We start from the raw sequence: 19,079 nt of genomic DNA, 5'->3' as shown, positions 1-19,079 counted from the left end.
ATTCAGCCTGTCTGAAAATATTTGGACATACTCAAAACATCGCTGTATTAAATAATAGCTTGTCATCGGGTGCTCAGACATTAGTCAAATAAAAGAGTACTGACGTAATATTGTACGCATATGAAATAATTGACATAAAGGTGGCCAGAGAAGTGACGTCCAAAGGTAAAATGCAGGTGCCTCAAATTGAGGGGTATCCAAATCATCTCCATGTATTTATTTATTTATTCATATTTTTTGCTTACAAACTATAATTAATACTAAAAATAATGTGACCTCACCGGGGTTTCTGGTGCCGAGGACACTTATGTTCCATGATTTTGCGTGGTTTTTGAGTTTTTTATTTTTATTAAAAAAATTTCATTGATAAAACCTTACGGGTTACATTCATTTAACAAAATATATTTACTTTTGAAATTCACATTCTACTGTTGATGATAATAATTTTTAAAGTCTTTTGTAAAGGTTGTCCGAGTCTTTTACTTAGTTTTGTCTGGTAATTTATTGAATAATTTCAGTCCATGGTTTATTAGTCTCGACTGCCCTTGTTTCATTTTAAAAGGTTGTATCAGGCGCGTGCGGGGACTTTTATCAGTGAGGATGCTGACAAAAAACCATCATGCTCCTTATTTTAGTAGGTTCATTCAGAATTATTTAATAATCTATATAAGTTGTCCATTAGTGATAATAATTCGTAGTTGACAATCAATAAATTGACGGAGCACAGACGTGTCTAGAGATGAAGCTGTAAATTTTCTTATTTTTCCACTCCTAAGTGAAGCATGTGGACATTACCGGACGCTTCCGGGAGACCTTATCGTTAGCCAGCACTCCGCCTCCTCCTTAGTTCCGCCGAGCAAAGCTGAAAGATCGCCATCGATGGTCTTCCAGGACGGTTCCCGTGGGTGTGAAAAGGAAATAACAATATAAACATCAAAACACTTAAAACAAGACTCGAGACAATCATTCATAAATTTGGGCCAAGTGTCAATAAATGCGCCACTTCAAACTTTATGATAAACGTTATTAGAGTCGTTTTTTCTTTGCATTATCCAAGTTAGATGCTTCTTATATCGCCGAGTCTCGAAAGAGAAATTTAAAACCTTATGCCATGCGCGAAAATTTGGACAAATGCTATGGAAACTAGACGCAACTCGACAAGCAGCATCCCGCGTATACAACAAATACTATCAAGAACAAGATACCTAGATACTCAACACTCTCGAAGGCACTCTCTTAATACCCATACACAATTCCTCTTTCTTCTCTAACTCATTTAGTGTCCATGCGGCTCCACTGTGGAATCATCTCCCATCCACCATCAAAGATGTTACTACATTATCTCTGTTTAAATCACGTCTGAAGAAACATCTCCTTTCTCTTCCTTAATCTCTCCTCCTTTCCTTTTTCCTCTTTCCGCTTTTTTCCTTTTTCCCATTGAGTAATAGTTTTGATTTAAGGTAATTTATAAACAAATACGTTTATTTATATTTTTATATATTTTTACTTTTTAATTCCTTTTTTATCTATTGAATATGTTCTGTAACTTGAATTATAAAGATAAAACTTTTATTTTATTGGTTGGTTGGTTGAAAGAAATTGCCATTTGGCAATAAGCCCGCCAATGTACAAATAACATTATATACAAAAAGTTAAATAAATAAATAAATAGATACTCAGTACGTACGTTGGTATAGGAAATACGCATATGCAGCTAGTAGCTAGGTATGTATACTGAAGATATTGTTTGAATCATGTGCACGCGAACGTTCTCAGTGAGAATTTTAGGAACACATATTTGAAGGTTTTATTTTGTATTTATAACAATATTTTGAGTTTGTCCAAATTTTTGTAGACAAGGACTGGATTCAACTCCCTGGGGAGCTGTTTATATTAACATATTACAACAGAGATGAAGAACATTTAAGATAAGGTAATTTAGAAGAAGACAGGCGTTGCCTAGTATGTAGGTGAAATAATTCAATTAGATGAATCTCACCCGCATAAATAAAGGTTTCAGCTCTTTAACTTCACAAACATCAACAGATGAAAGAATTGAAGGAATATGGATGTTCAAATATAGGCAGAATGGTGAATGTTACACAGTGTGTAAAGTGGCCACTTAAACCAGCCATTGACAGGTCATAGGCCCTGTAGATGCCTAGACTTCTAAATTACCTTCTCTTAAATGTTCTTCATCTCTGTTGTAATATGTTGTATTTATAATGTTTTTTTTGTAAATTTCATATTATTTTTTTAAATTTCAAGGGATGCACCACATCCACAGTATCTATGGACGGAACGCGCCTGGGTTGTGTATGATATTTTTCTGATATTCTCGTATTGTGTCCATGTTTACTACAGTTTTTTTCAAGTTTAATTCTTCGTCTACAATTACATCAGTGGCTTATTTGTGAATAAATTAATATAGATGTTCAAATATGGGCAGAATGGTGAATGTTACACAGTGTGTAAAGTGGCCACTTAAACCAGCCATTGACAGGTCATAAGCCCTGTAGATACCTAGAACTCTATTTTACCTTCTCTTAAATGTTCTTCATCTCTGTTGTAATATGTTGTATTTATAATTTTTTTTTTGTAAATTTCATATTATTTTTTTAAATTTCAAGGGATGCACCACATCCACAGTATCTATGGACGGAACGCGCCTGGGTTGTGTATGATATTTTTCTGATATTCTCGTATTGTGTCCATGTTTACTACAGTTTTTTTCAAGTTTAATTCTTCGTCTACAATTACATCAGTGGCTTATTTGTGAATAAATTAATATAGATGTTCGAATATGGGCAGAATGGTGAATGTTACAGTGTGTAAAGTGGCCACTTAAACCAGCCAATGACAGGTCATAAGCCCTGTAGATACCTAGAACTCTATATTACCTTCTCTTAAATGTTCTTCATCTCTGTTGTAATATGTTAATATAAACAGCTCCCCGGGGAGTTGAATCCAGTCCTTGTCTACAAAAATTTGGACAAACTCAAAATATTTTTGGTAAGTAGATTGAGTTTTTCTACTGACGTTTCTTAGTGGAACTTCATTTTAATTACAATAATAAAAATAAAAGCAGGAAGGTGTGATGTCACCATGACTGTTCAACGTGTATATGGATGGGGATATTCAAATGACACACTGATCAAGCATATAATAATTGCACAAAAAACTTTAATAAAAATTATCTTAAGAGTCCCAATCAGAACTAGCTCCCTCGGTATATTTGAAAATCTTAATGTCAAATCTGTAAAACAACTTTATGTAAAAGCTCTGTTACTATACACACGTAAACATTATTCTCTACCTTCCGTTACAAATACAAGAGTTACTGGATACTCCACCCTGATGCTACAAAAAATAAAATAATAAATACAACTTTCGGTCAAAGAAGATTGGCCTATTACTCGGATTAAGTGTACAATCTACTTCCATTATCCATAAGGACAATAAGTAAGTTCTCACAATTTAAAATTGGTATTAAGAAATGGATAGTGGAGGTGGGTTGCGCACGAATCGATGAGTGGATCAAGCCAAATAAGTAAAATGTGTGTTCTGTTTATGAAATTTGTTCTATTGGTAATATATTGGTTATGTTTTTTATGATTATTTTAGTTTTTTATTGTTTATTATGTTAATGATAATTAGGTTGATTGGATTAATTTGTTTTTTTTATTTTTTATTATTATGTTAACTTTGTTAAATAGCTAATCTAAGGCATATTTCACATTTTGTAAAATGTTTCCCTCGGCACGGGACACCCAGTGAGGGAACATTATTCTGTATAAAAATAATAATACAAACAATGTAAAAGTATAAATAAATAAATATAAATATCGATAACAGCATGAAAGAACTGAAAGGCTTAAGAATGGGAACAAGAATGGGCGATTTAACTGTCAATTGTCTTTTGTATGCTGATGATGCCGTGCTTCTTGCTAACAACAACGAGGAACTGCAATTCTTGGTAACAAAAGTCTACGATGTATGCGAGGGAAGCAATTTGCTGATGAATGTAAAGGTATTTGAAAGAAATGAAAGTATGACTAAATGTGAAATCGGGTTATACTAAAACAGGTAGAGGAATTTGTGTATCTGAGAAGTATGTTTACTAGGGGTGGAATGACATTGAAAGGAAGGTGAGTGCCGGGAACAGAGTGAACGGTGCACTTAAATCAACCTTGGCAAATAAATGTTTGTCGCAAGAGGCAAAAATAGCAGTTCACATTGGAGTCCTGGTCCTGTCCCTGATGTATGGGAGCAAAGTATGGACTTGAAAAAACAGGGATGAAAGTAGGCTGAATGTTGTTGAAATGCGATCTCTCAGGCAAATGTATCGTAAAACTATGTACGATAGATGCACAAATGAGATCCGTACATTATGTAAGGCTGAGATAAGCATTATGGACAAAATCAAGAAATGAGCTCTGCACTGGTTTGGACAGGTAGGACGAATGGACAGCGAAAGAACGGCTAAGAATATTTACCGGCTAAGACCGAGAAAGACATGGTATGACCAAATCCAACAAATACTTGAAGATGGACATGTCAAGAGTAGGAATAATAAAAAGAAGATGTATGAGTGTAGAAGGAGCGAGGTCTGTATGCAAAGACAGAGTGATGTGGCGTTCTATCCTTTCTGCCTACCCCTACGAGAAACGGCATGATGGTTTGTTTGTTTGTTATAAGAACAAAAGAGTTTGAATAAAAATATTTCAAGCATAAAGTAATAACAATTGTATGAATTAAAAATTTTACTTGTCCCAGTAATGATGGAACATGGATTATACCATTTAGTATGCCGAACATATATAAGGCATCAATATTAGTTCTACGTTTTTGTAGACTAGAACTATTTAACATTGACTCTATATCAGCATAAGAATAATTACCTCTCTCTAGTCCGAGCATCCATACTACTTTTCGAAGCAAGCGATGTTGGACTGATTCAATGTGATTTATGCGATTGACACAGAAAGGAGACCAGACTACTATTTTAGGAGGCATATTATAGAAGAGGCCGAACAGTCGAGCAATAAAGAGTTTTGATTGTACGGACATTAGTAAAATCAGAGGATATTCTGTTAAATGAAGCCAAGTAATTTCAGTGATTTATTTACTGTATTATCTATATGCTCGTTGTATGTCAGTTTATGGTCCAAAACAACTCCTTATTCTCTGATGGACTTTTTTTTTTTTTTAAAAAGAAATATTTGCGTTCTTATGATTTACCCAAATATTTAATTTTGAGGGCCATTTTCAACGAGTTGTAAATAACTCACTATTAGAAAATGGAATCGAGTTGGGGTAGAGTGGGATTCAAACCACGGACCTATGGTACGTGAGTCCGAGACACTAGCCACAGGACCACAACCCGATTTTAAACTTAACTACGTCAATTTTGGAGTTTTCTAATACTCGAAGGTAATTGGTTGTTTTGTTCTATGAAATGACATTATTTTGCATTTGTTATAGTTTTAATAAAATTTAAATATATATAATTCAAATGCATTCTCATTATAAAACTTCATATATTCAAACAAAACTTAAATTCGTACAATTGTTATTACTTTATACTAAAATTATTTTAATTTAAACTTTTTTATTCCCATAATTATATAAAATCGTGACTTACGTGACGTGACCCCCGCTGGCACTCGTATTTAACATAGAAATGTGTTTAGGCTCTCACCAGTCTGACGATGTCGGTAACGACAAAACCTGTCACTAGTAAAAATTATAAATAAAAGTGGAATAAAACTATTTACGTATTTTTATTATTATAATTAAAATGCAGTTCCACCAAGAAATGTCTGTAGAAAAACTCAATCTACTAACTTCTCTTATTAATTGTGTATACATTTACATAGTTGATATCAAATATGTATTTGAAAGGGTGTTTTTACACTAGAATATTTCATAGTCCCTGGACTGGTACCTGGAGCGTAAGACTGATCACCTTACCTTCATGTAACAAATTTGATCGAGATTTGCTGCGTTTGGTGTAACAATCCAGTGCCCTATGTACCATTAGGTGCGGAAAGGGAATGATGATGATATTGTATATGCAGATACTTGGTAGAACTCCATATTAAAATATGGTAAGGTATCCAAAATTAAATACTTTTACCGTTTTATCAAACATAGGATTGGACTATGTTTGATAGAACGGGCTTTAGTCTGTTGCGAGCATTTCTCGGATACTTTTGAACTCTCGTCTCTCCTCGCAATTACTAAAATGCCAACATGTACGCTAAGCTCCTGCACTCATTCGAGAAGAGATAGAAAAAGTCATGGTTTCACCTTTCACCGGTAGGTAATGTTTTTATCTTAATCAATATTTGTTTAAAATAGCTATCTTAATGTTAAAAAACGTTTTATTTATTATTACCACTGCTACCAGTACTTATTAGTCGTGAGCTACCTCTTGTCTTTGTCCTTCTCAGCTAGCTGGGCGTAAATGAGCAATTCAGGGAAGGGAGCAACATGCTGAATAGAACTCACAGTAGAATGATATAAACAGTCAGTGCTTTTTACTGTAACGTGTTTTGCTTGCCAAAGTCGATGTGATATGACGTGATGACACTTGCACCTCCCGCTGGCTATTCCTTTTCCTTTAGGGGCGTCTTTTTAGCTCAGATTTGTATGAAGTATCATCTCTATATATTATATCTCAATGGTTATTTTATTATTCTAAGTGGTGTGGGTCAGAGCTACGCGAGCTCTTAACGTCTCTGCGACCTGTGAAGATCTAATGTTCTCGCCCTCCAAGCACAGGTCTATAAAGAACCTGGCTACTGTGTGGACGGCGAGAGTTTACATTGTGCTAAATCTCCCCTCCAAGCCCAGATCCGTAAAGTATCGGGCTGTAAGGTAGGGGGCGAGCTCTTTTACATCCTCTGGTTTAATCAGTGGTCCCCCGAGGATGAGGCTCCTTTTATGATGTAAAGCATCACATTCACGTATAATGTGTATAGGTGTTTCCTGATCTGCACTGCAGAACCTACATCTAGAAGTTTGGGAAAGGTTCATTCTAGCGCGGTGTTTGTTCAATTTGCAGTGCCCTGGGCGGGCTCTAGTGATAACCCGCACTTGACAAGGCTAGGCTTTATTAGGTCGAAAGCAAAATCAATGGTTATAACTAGTTGTATAAGTTTTTTTATAACTATCTTATTAAATACATTACATTACACTGGTATTAATAAACAAACTAAATATGAGTATGATTTTGCATCAGTACTTTTTAAAATATTTAACTCCATTGGAAACGTCTATGTATTAATATGTCAATGTAGTTAAGTAATTACAGGAATATAATTTATTATTTCTAGAACAAATGATAGTAATTTAAAAACTGATCATAGAAATTTATTTTTGATTTCCGTAATATTTTTTATTTTTTTTACCAAACACGAAAGGTGTACTTTCTGTTGAATAAATCGGTTAAATATTTTAAATACAATACACACGGGTATTTGGCGAACATAATAATGCATGTATTGAAATGGTCTTTGTGTTTGAAACTGAGCAGTTTACTTTTAGGGGTTACTAGGTATTGCGTGTTTACCGGCGATATGACGTTTCAAAGCACGGTTTTGTGAACAGATATAACTACATTGTGGGCATGAGAACGGTTTCTCGCCAGTATGTGTTAACACATGGTATTTCATATAACGTTTCTGTGCACATGTATAATTACATTGTGAGCATGAGAACGGTTTTTCGCCAGTGTGTATTAACATGTGATCTTTTAAATGACTTTTTTGTGTACATGTATAACTACATTGTGAGCATGAGATTGGTTTTTCCCCAGTATGAGTTAACATGTGGTATTTTATATATCGTTTCTGCGCACACGTATAATCACATTGTGAGCATGAGAAGGGTTTCTCGCCAGTATGTATTAACATGTGATCACTTAAAAGATTTTTTAGTGCACATGTATAACTACATTGTGAGCATGAGAACGGTTTCTCGGGAGTATGTTTTAACATGTGATCTTTTAAACGACTTTTTTGTGCACATGTATAACTACATAGTGAACATGAGAACGGTTTCTTGCCAGTATGTGTCCACATGTGGTATTTTGCATAACGTTTCTGAGCGCATGTATAACTACATTGTGAGCATGAGAACGGTTTCTCTTTAGAATGAGTCAACATGTGATATTTTAAAGAACGTTTCTGTGCACATACATAACTACATTGTGAGCACGAGAACGGTTTTTCTCCAGTATGTATTGACATGTGATCATTTAAATGACTTTTTTGTGCACAAGTATAACTACATTGTGAACATGAGAAAGGTTTCTTGCCAGAATGCGTAGATATGTGGTATTTTAATGAACGTTTTTGTGCACATGTATAACTACATTGTAAGCATGAGAACGGTTTCTCTCCAGAATGTATAGACATGTGATCTTTTAAATGACTTTTTTGTGTAGATGTATAACTACATTTTGAGCATGAGAACGGTTTCTCGCCAGTATGTATAAACATGTGATCCTTTAAATGACTTTTTTGTGTACATGTATAACTACATTGCGAGCATGAGAACGGTTTCTCTCCAGTATGTTTAAACATGTGATATTTTAAATGACTCTTTTGTGTGCATGTGTAACTACATTGCGAGCATGAGAAAGGTTTCACTCCAGCACTCGGCAATACCCATTTATGAGAAGTATTCTTCTGTATTGTTGTACATTCATCCTCTGATGGTGGTTCTGCAATATGAGTCGGTAGATTGATACGCTGCAGAGATAATGCTGGGGACTTAGTAGTTTCTGAAAAGTAAAAGTTATCCTGGTAAATATTATCCTGGCAGGAAGCAAATTTTATTGATTGAGCAGATTCATAGTGGAATTTATATTGTTACTGGTGATAATTTAGGTCCGCCAAAGTAAATGTCGTTTTCTTACCTACAGTGTTGCGAGAGGATTCCAAACATTCTTGTTTCTTGGCTGAATAATTACTACTAACAATATATTGTTCAGCACTGGTCCCCGGTTCAATCTTCACGGTAGCAACACCTGGTTCCTCGCTTCTGTAGAGACCTGGTGTCCCTTCCCCAGTATGTAAAATATCTCCTTCTAAATCGTCAGTCCCAGATTCAGCTTTCACGGTAGCAAAACTCGATTCCTCGCTTCTGTAAGGATATTGCGGCCCTTCTCCAGAATGGAAAATATTTGCTTCTAAATCGCCAGTCCCCGATTCCGCTTTCACGGTAGCAACACCTGGTTCATTACTTCTGCAGGGATATGGTGTCCCTTCCCCAGTATGGAAAATATCTCCCACATAGCCAGTCCTCGGTTCAGCCTTCACGGTAGCAACACCTGGCTCCTGGTTTCTGTAGGGATATAGCGTTCCTTTACCAGTATGGAAAATATCTCCTACATCGCCAGTCCCCGGTTCAGCCTTCACCGTAGCGACACCTGGCTCCCCACTTCTGTATGGACATGGCGTCCCTTTCCCAGTATGGAGAATATCTTCTTCTACATCGCCAGTCCCCGGTTCAGATTTGATTGTAACAAGAGCGAGCTTTATCTGTTCCATAGTCGTCTGCTTGAATTTAAAGACAACGCTTTATATGAAGATCGATCACCTGAAAATGTAGAGGATGCACAAAATAAAACTTTTTAATATAATTTCAACACAATTTATCTTGAGAGATACCGGGACGTGTCTATACATATACTATACATACATGTTCTATAACACATACTATACATGTTCTATAACACTTTATGGATTTAATCAAAACCCTTTGTAGTTATAAAAATAAAACAAAATAAACAAATAAAAATATAAAAATATATATATTTTGCACTTTTGTACATAAATTTAAAATTTGTGATACTTTTTTTGATTAAATAATAATAAAAAAAGAGCCATATAGCCCATAAATTCAATGATAATTATTATACCAAGCATTAAAAAAAAAAGCATTGCAAACATCAAATGCATTGCAAACAAAACACAAAAGCTCAAATTGTCAAATGTTTGTCGCAAGAGGAAAAATTAGCAGTTCACAGCGGAGTCCTGATCCCGGCCCTGATGTATGGGAGCGAAGTATGGACTTGGAAAAACAGGGATGAAAGTAGGCTGAATGCAGTCGAAATGCGATCTCTAAGGCGACTGTGTGGTAAAACTATGTACGATAGATGCACAAATGTTGAGATCCGTACATTATGTAAGGCTGAGACAAGCATTATGGACAAAATCAAGAAAGGAGCTCCGCGCTGGTTTGGACATGTAGAGCAAATGGACAGCGAAAGAACGGCTAAGAATATTTATAGTGCGAATGTTGATGGATGCAGAAATAGAGAAAGACATGGCATGACCAAATCCAACAAATACTTGAAGATGTCTGAATAATTGGCGCGCGTGCATGAGAAGATGTGTGAATGTAGAGGAAGCGAGATCTGTATGCAAAGATAGAGTGATGTGGCGTTCTTATCCTCTCTGCCTACCCTTTCGGGGAAACGGCGTGATGGTTTGTTGTTGTTGTAGACAGTCAAATTGTTCAAGTGATCAAACACACTCCAACTTTTAAGTTCAGTGAAATATGTTCAAATGAGCTGATTGCAATTCTACATAGAATGCAATCCCCTTCATCAAAGAGTTATTGATGAAGGGTATCTTCCAGAAAAAAAAATGCAGCATAAAGGACTTAAGGTGTTTGATGAGTTGCCAAAAGAGATTAGGATGCTGAGTTTATCGCATCGTTTCGAGTGATGGCGACGGTTTTTGTTAAAAACGAACATCTATTTAGGTAGCTAGAGGTCATCAGAAAGCGTTTGAATTTAATAACAATGTTTTTTTTCGAACACTACTGTATTATAATATGACAATACTATTTATTAGTTAAGGTATAACTAGTTGCTGAAATGTATATTTTGTACAACTACCTAAATAAATGCATAACACACTTACACATCACACAGACCCCCGCCCCATAACGCAATATCGGATTCCTAGTAAAGCTCTCAGTAATAGGTATAAAACATTGAGGGTATTACCAAAAGTCACTCTTTCGGTAGTGGCGAGCGAATGTAAACTTAACTGCAGATTACACGCTGGTTTTATAAGGATAACATTACCGTACGAACTGTCAATGCGTCAAGACACGAAGTGGAGACCATTGGGTAATGCTGCCAACTATATAGAATAAAGACGATGTTGCCAGGCTAATGTTCAAAGTAAGTACCTAGAGTGTGACACGCCAACTACTGAATAAGTACGTATAACCTCAACAATGTTTTGAATATGTCCAAATGCTTGTAGACTGGCTGGATTTTCTCCTTAGCGAGTTGTTCATATTTAAGTTTGTTGCAACTGAGAGGGAAAACATTTTAATGTTTGAAAGGTTTTACCTTTTTTATTTTACAAAAGTCAACAGATAGAAGAGTTGAGGAAGTTTAAATGTTCAAACGTAGGCAGAATGGTGAATGTTACACAGTGTGTAAAGTGGCCACTTAAACCAGCCAACGACAGGTTATAACTCCTGTAAATGCCTAGACTTCCATATTCCCTTCTTAAAAAAAATTCCCTCTTTTGGCAACAGCTTTACGTATAAACCTTTTTAATTATTTTACTGGAGATTTTAACAGAAACATTAGGATTATATTTTAAGGAAATCATAAAATGAAATGTGAAGAATGCTTCACTTATAAAGTTGAATAACGTTATATTCAACATTTATGGAGTTACAGGAAACCAAAATGACGACAGCAAAATAAAATATTAAGTTAGTAATGACCACATTTATCTAATACTAATGTAGGGTTTACAGTCCATAATCGATGACGCACACGTGCTAAAACGTTTCACCTGAAATAGTGTGATGACCAAAAAAAGCAATGTCATCATTTTCTATAGAATCCAATACAGCGACTTTAACAGTATTGCACGTCATGAAATTGGGGGCCATTGTTCTGCAGTACATTCACATCGTCCCTACCACGAAGAAATGCATTACAAAGAAACGTCACTTAAAAAGCAATGTCATCATTTTCTATAGAATCCAATACAGCAACTTTAACAGTATTGCACGTCGTGGAATTGGGGGCCATCGTTCTGCAGTACATTCACATCGTCCCTACCACGAAGAAATGCATTACAAAGAAACGTCACTTATAAAGAGACCTTAGGGCGTGGCAACGCCAGTCAGTCGGCCCAACAAATTCAATTCACTTCAGTCCCTCTTGACGAAGTCACTCAATTCCAGCGTGTAGTTCAATTGCAGTCTCTTCAACCCATCATCGTCGTAACGGTCGTGCATCAAAATTCATTATTTATTCGCCATGTATTAAATACGCATCAAACAGCAACTCGTGTCTTCTCTGTCAATCTCTAACTGGGGTAGGAACTTCAACCCTCAACAACCTATTTCTACACTAACTAAAGAACTCTTAAAAAAACTAAACCATTAAGAGGAAACTTGGTCATACTTTGTTTTATATAAACTTAGCCCCCTATTTCCTCCCTGGATTATTTTTTTACACAGAATATATATTAACGTACGGTATATAAACATAAAAATTAATTTGAACCTTGTCTATAAATAAATCATACTTATCGGATAAGTTTTGATTTGCAGAAAACGGGACAGCGAAACGTCGATTTTATCGATTTTATTTATGAAAATCAGTCCGTTGTACAGTTGTCTTTTGTGCACTGTATCGGAAAGGCATCTACTAGAGAGTAACAGAAAGAAAAATCTTAAGTGTAACTGAGCTTTTTTGTATGACCGTCATATGAAATGACTTAATATTTTTTAATGAATAACAGGTTGACGCGTACTGTTAATTAACTGTTATTGAAAAAATCCTGGGTTGATTTTAAAGTTACCTTCATGGTGAAGTTCAGTCGAGAAAGCCTTTATGAAGTCTCCGATGAGTTTTCCACAGTATATATTTAAGTCGCTAAAGACTTTCAAAGGGGTGGTAGAGAGCCTATATAAAAAGGGGAAATTGAAGCAGTCTTGGGGGAGCGATAGTTGATTTGAAAGGGGCAAATAATTATGTTTTTTATGATATTTCATACCAAAATTAATTTAGTTTCTATTCCTTTACTATTTTATTTATGACGGCTTTCTTAACCCATGTGCTCAACAACAATAAATTTATTGTTTATTGCCAATACCTTTGAATCGGGTTGTGGTCCCGTGGCTAGAGTCTCGGACTCACGGCTCAATGATCCGTGGTTCGAATCCCACTCTACTCCAACTTGATTTCCATTTTCTAAAGGCGAGTTATTTACAAATCGTTGAAAATGGCCCTCGAAATAAAATATTTGGGTAAATCATAAAAACGCAAATATTTCTTTAAAAAAAAAACTTGGATGGTGATTTCAAAGAACAATTCAAAGATTAATTTTATTCCAGTGTTGTGAGTGAGGGAAACCCTTTTTTTATTTTAGTTTAAGAACTTATGTCTAAATGTTTTTAAATCTTCGCCGATTTGTAAGCGGCAGCAAGTCGGCGTTTGCCTAGCATGCAAGAGGTCTCGGGTTCGATTCCCAGCATGGTTGATTTGAAATATTTATTTAAAAGGGTGTTTTTATACTAAAATTAAGACTGATCATCTTACCTTCATGTGACAAAAATGATCAAGATACGCTGCGATGTGTGCATCAATGCAGTGCCCTATGCACCATTAGGTGCGGAAAGGGAATGATGATGATGAATCTGTAAAACGGCTAAATGCGAGTAGCGAAATTAAAAAATGCTAAGTGTTGACAATATGGCTAATCGTTGATTGGCCCTTTTGAAATACAGCGACAGGTAAGAAGTATTTAGATACAGGAGAACAGTAACAGATAAAGCTGGTTTAACATTCTTTTTAATTAATTAGGTACCACATTTGAGAGCAGAATAGTTTAAGATAACATTTTAATTCATTTTTATTATTTGCTAAAGGCTTTTTATTGATTTAATGTCCAACGTTGGCATTTTATTTTGGTTCAAAAAAGAAGAGACGATTTTTTTGTTACATTTATTTAATCTTAAATAGTCCCCATACATTATTACGAATGTCGTTTTCTAAACTTAAATATAATTATCAGTAATACATATTTACTATAAATACATTATAACACACAATACACTTTTAAGGATCTAAATTATTTGCCACGCACATGTTTTTTTTAATTGCTTTTTTTAAATTAATTTTTATTCCTATCATTGAGGTATATAACTAGAGTAAACAAAAGCGTTCGAAATGTGTTCCTTCAACCTGTGGCTAATTGGTCTATGTTAGATAGAACGGACTTTAGTCTGTTGCGAGCATTTGCCGGCTACTTTTCTCCTCGAAATGATTAAAATGGCTATATGTACGCTAAGATGCTGCACAAATCGATCTGGAAAAGCGATAGCATTCACAGGCAAGTAATGTTCTAATCTCAATCATTATTTGTTAAAAATAGCTATTTTAATGTTAAAAAACGTCTTATTGATATGTTACAATTCGTGAATGATTTCCTGTCTCCGCCCTGCTCAGTTAGTCGGGCGTAAAGCGAAACGACAAACAAAGGTAACGCGTATGCGGAAAGGAACGACATACTGAATAGAACTTAGAGTAGACCGATGTAAACAGTCCGTGCTTTTTAGTGTACTACTTGTTTTCCTTGTCAAAGTCAACGTGATTTGACGTGATGATGATACTTGCTACCTTCGCTGGTCAATTCCTGTCTATTGGGGACGACTTTTTAGCTCGGGTTTGTATGGAGTGTCATCTTTTTATATTAAATTTTTATCAACTCACTCTTTGATGCGCCTGAACTACTGAGTTCGATAAAATTAAATATCTCAACTAGAAACCTCAGACAAAACTTACTCTTTCATACCGATAACCGTAGAACTACTATGGTTTTCATTCCCCTATGCCCAGAATTCTCAGGTCTGCCAACAAACATACCAGTCTTGATTTCTTTGATAACAAGTTGTCTTCTTTCAAACGATCACTGAATCAAATTCAATTATAAACATCCCTCTCCCGCTTCCACTTCCACAAAGTCTACTTTATACCGCTGTGTCTTTCTACTTTTCTTTATAATAATTTTCTATGTATAAATATATCCTTAAAAATGCCCATTGGGAGTACATATATATGTAAATATATATAAATAAATAAACATCTCAATAATTCCTGTTGGTGTTTATTAATACGAGTGTGAAATAATTAGATTTAATCGTTCAAAAAAGACTCGTACTTTACCTTATTAACTCGACAGTTGTACCCTTCTGTAAAAATTGAAGACATTGGTATCATATTTGATGAAACATTTTCTTTTAGTAGTCGTAAAACTTCATTCATTAATTTTTAGTTCAACTTAAAAAACATTTTTACCATTAAAGTAGTCTTTGGTGTTTTATTTACGTATAAAATAGGTTATTCTGATAATATCTGATATTTTAACTTAAAAACGGCAAAAAGTGAACTCCCATGTTTTATCATCTAAGGTACAGATATTTTTTTAACAAAACATGAAATTGGGTTGTGGTCCGGTGGCTAGTGTTGCGGACTCACTGATCAGAGGTGCAAGATTCGAACCCTGCTATACCCCAACTTGATTTCCATTTTCTAATAGTGGATTATTTACAAGTTAAAAATGGCCTACAAAATTGAATTATTTGGGTAAATTAATAAATTAATAATAAAAATAAAAAAAGGTAATACATATCAATATTTTTTTAACCCTAGATTCATAAACTATATTTAGGGTTACATTGTTCATTAACATATGTCTCTGATACACCTTACTTATAAGGTCCCTTATTTTAATAATTACGGGAGATATTGAAAAAAATATATGTAGATTAATTAGAAAGAACTTTTATTTGGAATCAAAACAAAAAAATAATCACAGAGCATTCTAGGCACGAACTACCGCGATGTCCCATGCACATTGCACGCCGCGCGCTGTGAAAGTTTTATTACTTGAGGGTATATGAGAGACGTGTGCTTATGAATCTAGGGTTAAATAAAAAAAGATCTCATGATATTCTTTTTTTTATTTAGGCGGCCTTCGTGGTGTAAGTTGTCAAGCCGCTTGACTCACAAACGGAAGGTTCCGGGTTTATTCCGGGTAAGAAAATAAAAAAATAATGTGATTTTTCTCAAGTTTGGGTATTCTAGGCTGTAATTCAACACCGTAATTGGGCCGGACTGCTGGCCTGTTGTGGTACAAAGATTCCCTGCCATTTTAAAATATAGTTTTAGTATCTCCTAAACAGTTTACTTTTGGGAGTTATCTGGTATTGTATGCTCACCGGCGATATGACGTTCCAAATCACAGTTCTGTGAAGAGTGAATTTCATTGCGAGCATGATAATGGTTTCTCGCCAGCGTGTTTTAACAAGTGACGTTTAAAAACAGAGTTCAGTGAGCATCTAAAACTACACTGTGAGCACGAAAACGGTTTCTTCGCAACATGTTCTAGCGAGTGCTTTTTATAATTAGTTCTTTCAGTACATGTAAAACGACATTGTGAGCATGAGAACGGTTTCTCCCCAGTATGTGTCAACATGTGTTTTTTTATATTACTTCTGTGTGCACATATATAACTACATTGAGAACATGAGAAAGGTTTCTCGCCAGTATGTGTTAACATGTGTTTTTTTAAATAACTTTTCTGTGAACATGTATAACTACAATGCGAGCATGAGATCGGTTTCTCGTCGGTATGTTTTAACATGTGACGTTTTAAGTCACTGTTTCGTGAACTTCTAAAAGTACATTGCGAGCATGAAAACGGTTTCTCGTCAGTATGCGTTAATGAGTGACGTTTTAAAGCATTGTTCCGTGAACATCTAAAACTACATTCCGAGCATGAGAACGGTTTCTCGGTAGTATGTATTAACATGTGATGTTTTAAACCACTGTTTAATGAGCAACAAAAACTACACTGTGAGCATGAAAACGGTTTCTCGCCAGTATGTTTTGACATGTGTTTTTTTATGTTACTTTTCTGTGCACATGTATAACTACATTGTGAGCAAGAAAACGGTTTCTCGCCAGTGTGTATCAACACGTGCTTTTTTATATTACTTTTATCTGCACACGTATAACTACATTGCGAGCATGAGAACGGTTTCTCCTCAGTATGTATTAGGAAATGACGTTTTAAAACACTGTTCCGTGAACATCTAAAACTACATTCCGTACATGAGAACGGTTTTTCGCCAGTATGCGTTAACATGTGACGTTTTAAATCATAGCTCTGTATAAATGTATAAGTACATTGTGTGCAGGAAAACGGTTTATCACCCGTATGTGTAAGCATGTGTCTTTTGAAATGACTTTTTTGTGCACATGTAAAAGTACATAGCGAGCATGAGAAGGATTTCACCCCAGTACTCGGCAACACTAATTCATTACTAGTATTATTCTGTCTTGTTTTATTTTCGCAATCTGGTAGTTGATCTGCACTGTGCGACGGTAGATTGATACTCTCCGGAGATAATGTTGGTGACTTGATAGTATCTGAAAAGTAAAAGGTTTTTATATTAATATTTACCCGGAGGAAAGCATTTAGCTAACATTCAGCGGAAAATTACCACTGATACATTTCTGAGATGGAAAGAATGTACATAGACATTACAGCAAACAGAATTGAAAAAACGTCAGCACTTATTCTTCAGTTTCAGTGTTGCAGAACAGCGTTTATTAGATATTTTTTAAATACATATTACAATTTGTTACCCACTAAGTCTAAAAGACTTTTCAGTGGGGACACATTTTTTTTAAGACAATTTTTTTTACGTTATTTTATTTTTATTATGCATTAATAATTAATATTATTAAAGTAATTTTAAAGAAACCCTCAACGACTTCAGAATACGTGCATAAGGTACATTTTTGGTCTTGGGAAATATGAGCACATTTCTGATTATCATAGACAACTGAAATGGCTCAAAATTAGACAGCGGAGAGACTATCGCTCCCTCTCACTTCTGTTTAATGTACTTCATAGTCCTAACGCTCCTATATGCCTGCGTGAAAAATTTCAACGCTTATCAGTTCATGGTTTACCTCTTCGTTCTAATTCTTAAGGCACTATCTTAATACCCATTCACAATTCCTCTTTCTTCTCTAACTCATTTAGTGTCCATGCGGCTCGACCGTGGAATCATCTCCCATCCACCATTAAAGATGTTACTACATTATCTCTGTTCAAATCACGTCTGAAGAAACATCTCCTTTCTCTTCCTTAATCTCTCCTTCTTTTCTTTTTCCTCTTTCCTCTTTTTCCTTTTTCCCATTGAGTAATAGTTTTGATTTAAGGTAATTTATAAACAAATACGTTTATTTCTATTTTTATATATTTTTAACTTTTTAATCTTTTTTTTTCTATTGAATATGTTCTGTAACTTGAATTATAAAATAAAACTTTTATTTTATTGGTTGGTTGGAAGAAATTGCCATTTGGCAATAATGTACAGCCAATGTACAAATAACATTATGTAAAAAAAATTTAAGCAAAAATCTTCATCATCATTCCCTTTCCGCACCTAATGTTGCATAGGGCACTGCATTGGTACACTAATCGAAGCGTATCTTGATCATTTTTGTTACATGATGGTAAGATGATCAATCATACCCTTCAGGTACCAGCCCAAGGACTATGAAATATTCTAGCGTGAAAACATCCTTCTAAATTAATATTTCATATCAACCATGTCGGGAATCGAACTCGAGACCTCTTGCGTGGTAGGCAAACGAGCTGACTATTACACCACGAGGCCGACAAGTTCTATACTAATATTACAGTAGCAAAAAACTAAAACCACTGAATTATAAATGCATAGCTAACTAAATACGAGAAATGAATAATCATTATTACGACGTTTGCTCAGAGGAATTTCTCTTTTGTGGCCCCAAGAGAGCTCCCACCCCAGTTAGAGATTAACAGAAGTCGCGAGGTTGCTGTTTAATGCGTATTTATTACATGGTGAATAAATATTGAATTAAATTATGTCGCGCGAATGTTACGGCGATGAGGTGCTGAACTGGCTGGCTGCACCGGGACTCACTGATTGACTGACTAGCTGAGCGTTACCACGCCCTGTGA

General features: G+C 35.2%; 2 protein-coding genes across 3 annotated transcripts; both read right to left on the bottom strand.

The window, feature by feature from the left end:
- Positions 1–7,101: 7,101 nt before the first annotated feature.
- Positions 7,102–11,157, bottom strand: LOC148279320 (uncharacterized). Of its 2 annotated transcripts, none has more exons than XM_088230109.1 (3): positions 11,027–11,157; positions 8,927–9,609; positions 7,102–8,791 (listed from the first exon to the last, which is right to left on the bottom strand). In XM_088230109.1, the coding sequence occupies exons 2-3, from the start codon at positions 9,558–9,560 to the stop codon at positions 7,548–7,550; spliced, it is 1,878 nt and encodes a 625-aa protein (XP_088086235.1). In that variant the 5' UTR covers positions 9,561–9,609; positions 11,027–11,157; the 3' UTR covers positions 7,102–7,547. The 2 variants fall into 2 exon arrangements, with proteins under 2 accessions (XP_088086235.1, XP_088086236.1); XM_088230110.1 differs by having other exon boundaries at positions 10,941–11,120.
- A 4,666-nt stretch (positions 11,158–15,823) lies between these two features.
- On the bottom strand, positions 15,824–17,487 carry LOC148279319 (uncharacterized). Its single transcript, XM_088230113.1, has one exon. The coding sequence runs from the start codon at positions 17,289–17,291 to the stop codon at positions 16,323–16,325; it is 969 nt and encodes a 322-aa protein (XP_088086239.1). The 5' UTR covers positions 17,292–17,487; the 3' UTR covers positions 15,824–16,322.
- Between the last annotated feature and the right edge of the window lie 1,592 nt (positions 17,488–19,079).

The sequence above is a fragment of the Micrasema longulum genome, unplaced genomic scaffold (genome assembly GCF_059751315.1).
Source record: "Micrasema longulum isolate JH-2025_06_02 unplaced genomic scaffold, ASM5975131v1 h1tg000731l, whole genome shotgun sequence".
NCBI lineage: Eukaryota > Metazoa > Arthropoda > Insecta > Trichoptera > Brachycentridae > Micrasema > Micrasema longulum.
The sequence above is the reverse complement of the archived record's forward strand: the minus strand, read 5'-3'. Positions and strand labels throughout refer to the sequence as shown.

Excerpts from the sequence above, each read along its gene's own strand:
- LOC148279320 (XM_088230109.1), bottom strand. The coding sequence starts at position 9,560 with ATGGAACAGATAAAGCTCGCTCTTGTTACAATCAAATCTGAACCGGGG. Across the intron at positions 8,792-8,926 it reads ATCCTCTCGCAACACTGTAG|AAACTACTAAGTCCCCAGCA; the intron begins GTAAGAAAACGA and ends TTTACTTTTCAG.
- LOC148279319 (XM_088230113.1), bottom strand. The coding sequence starts at position 17,291 with ATGCTTACACATACGGGTGATAAACCGTTTTCCTGCACACAATGTACT.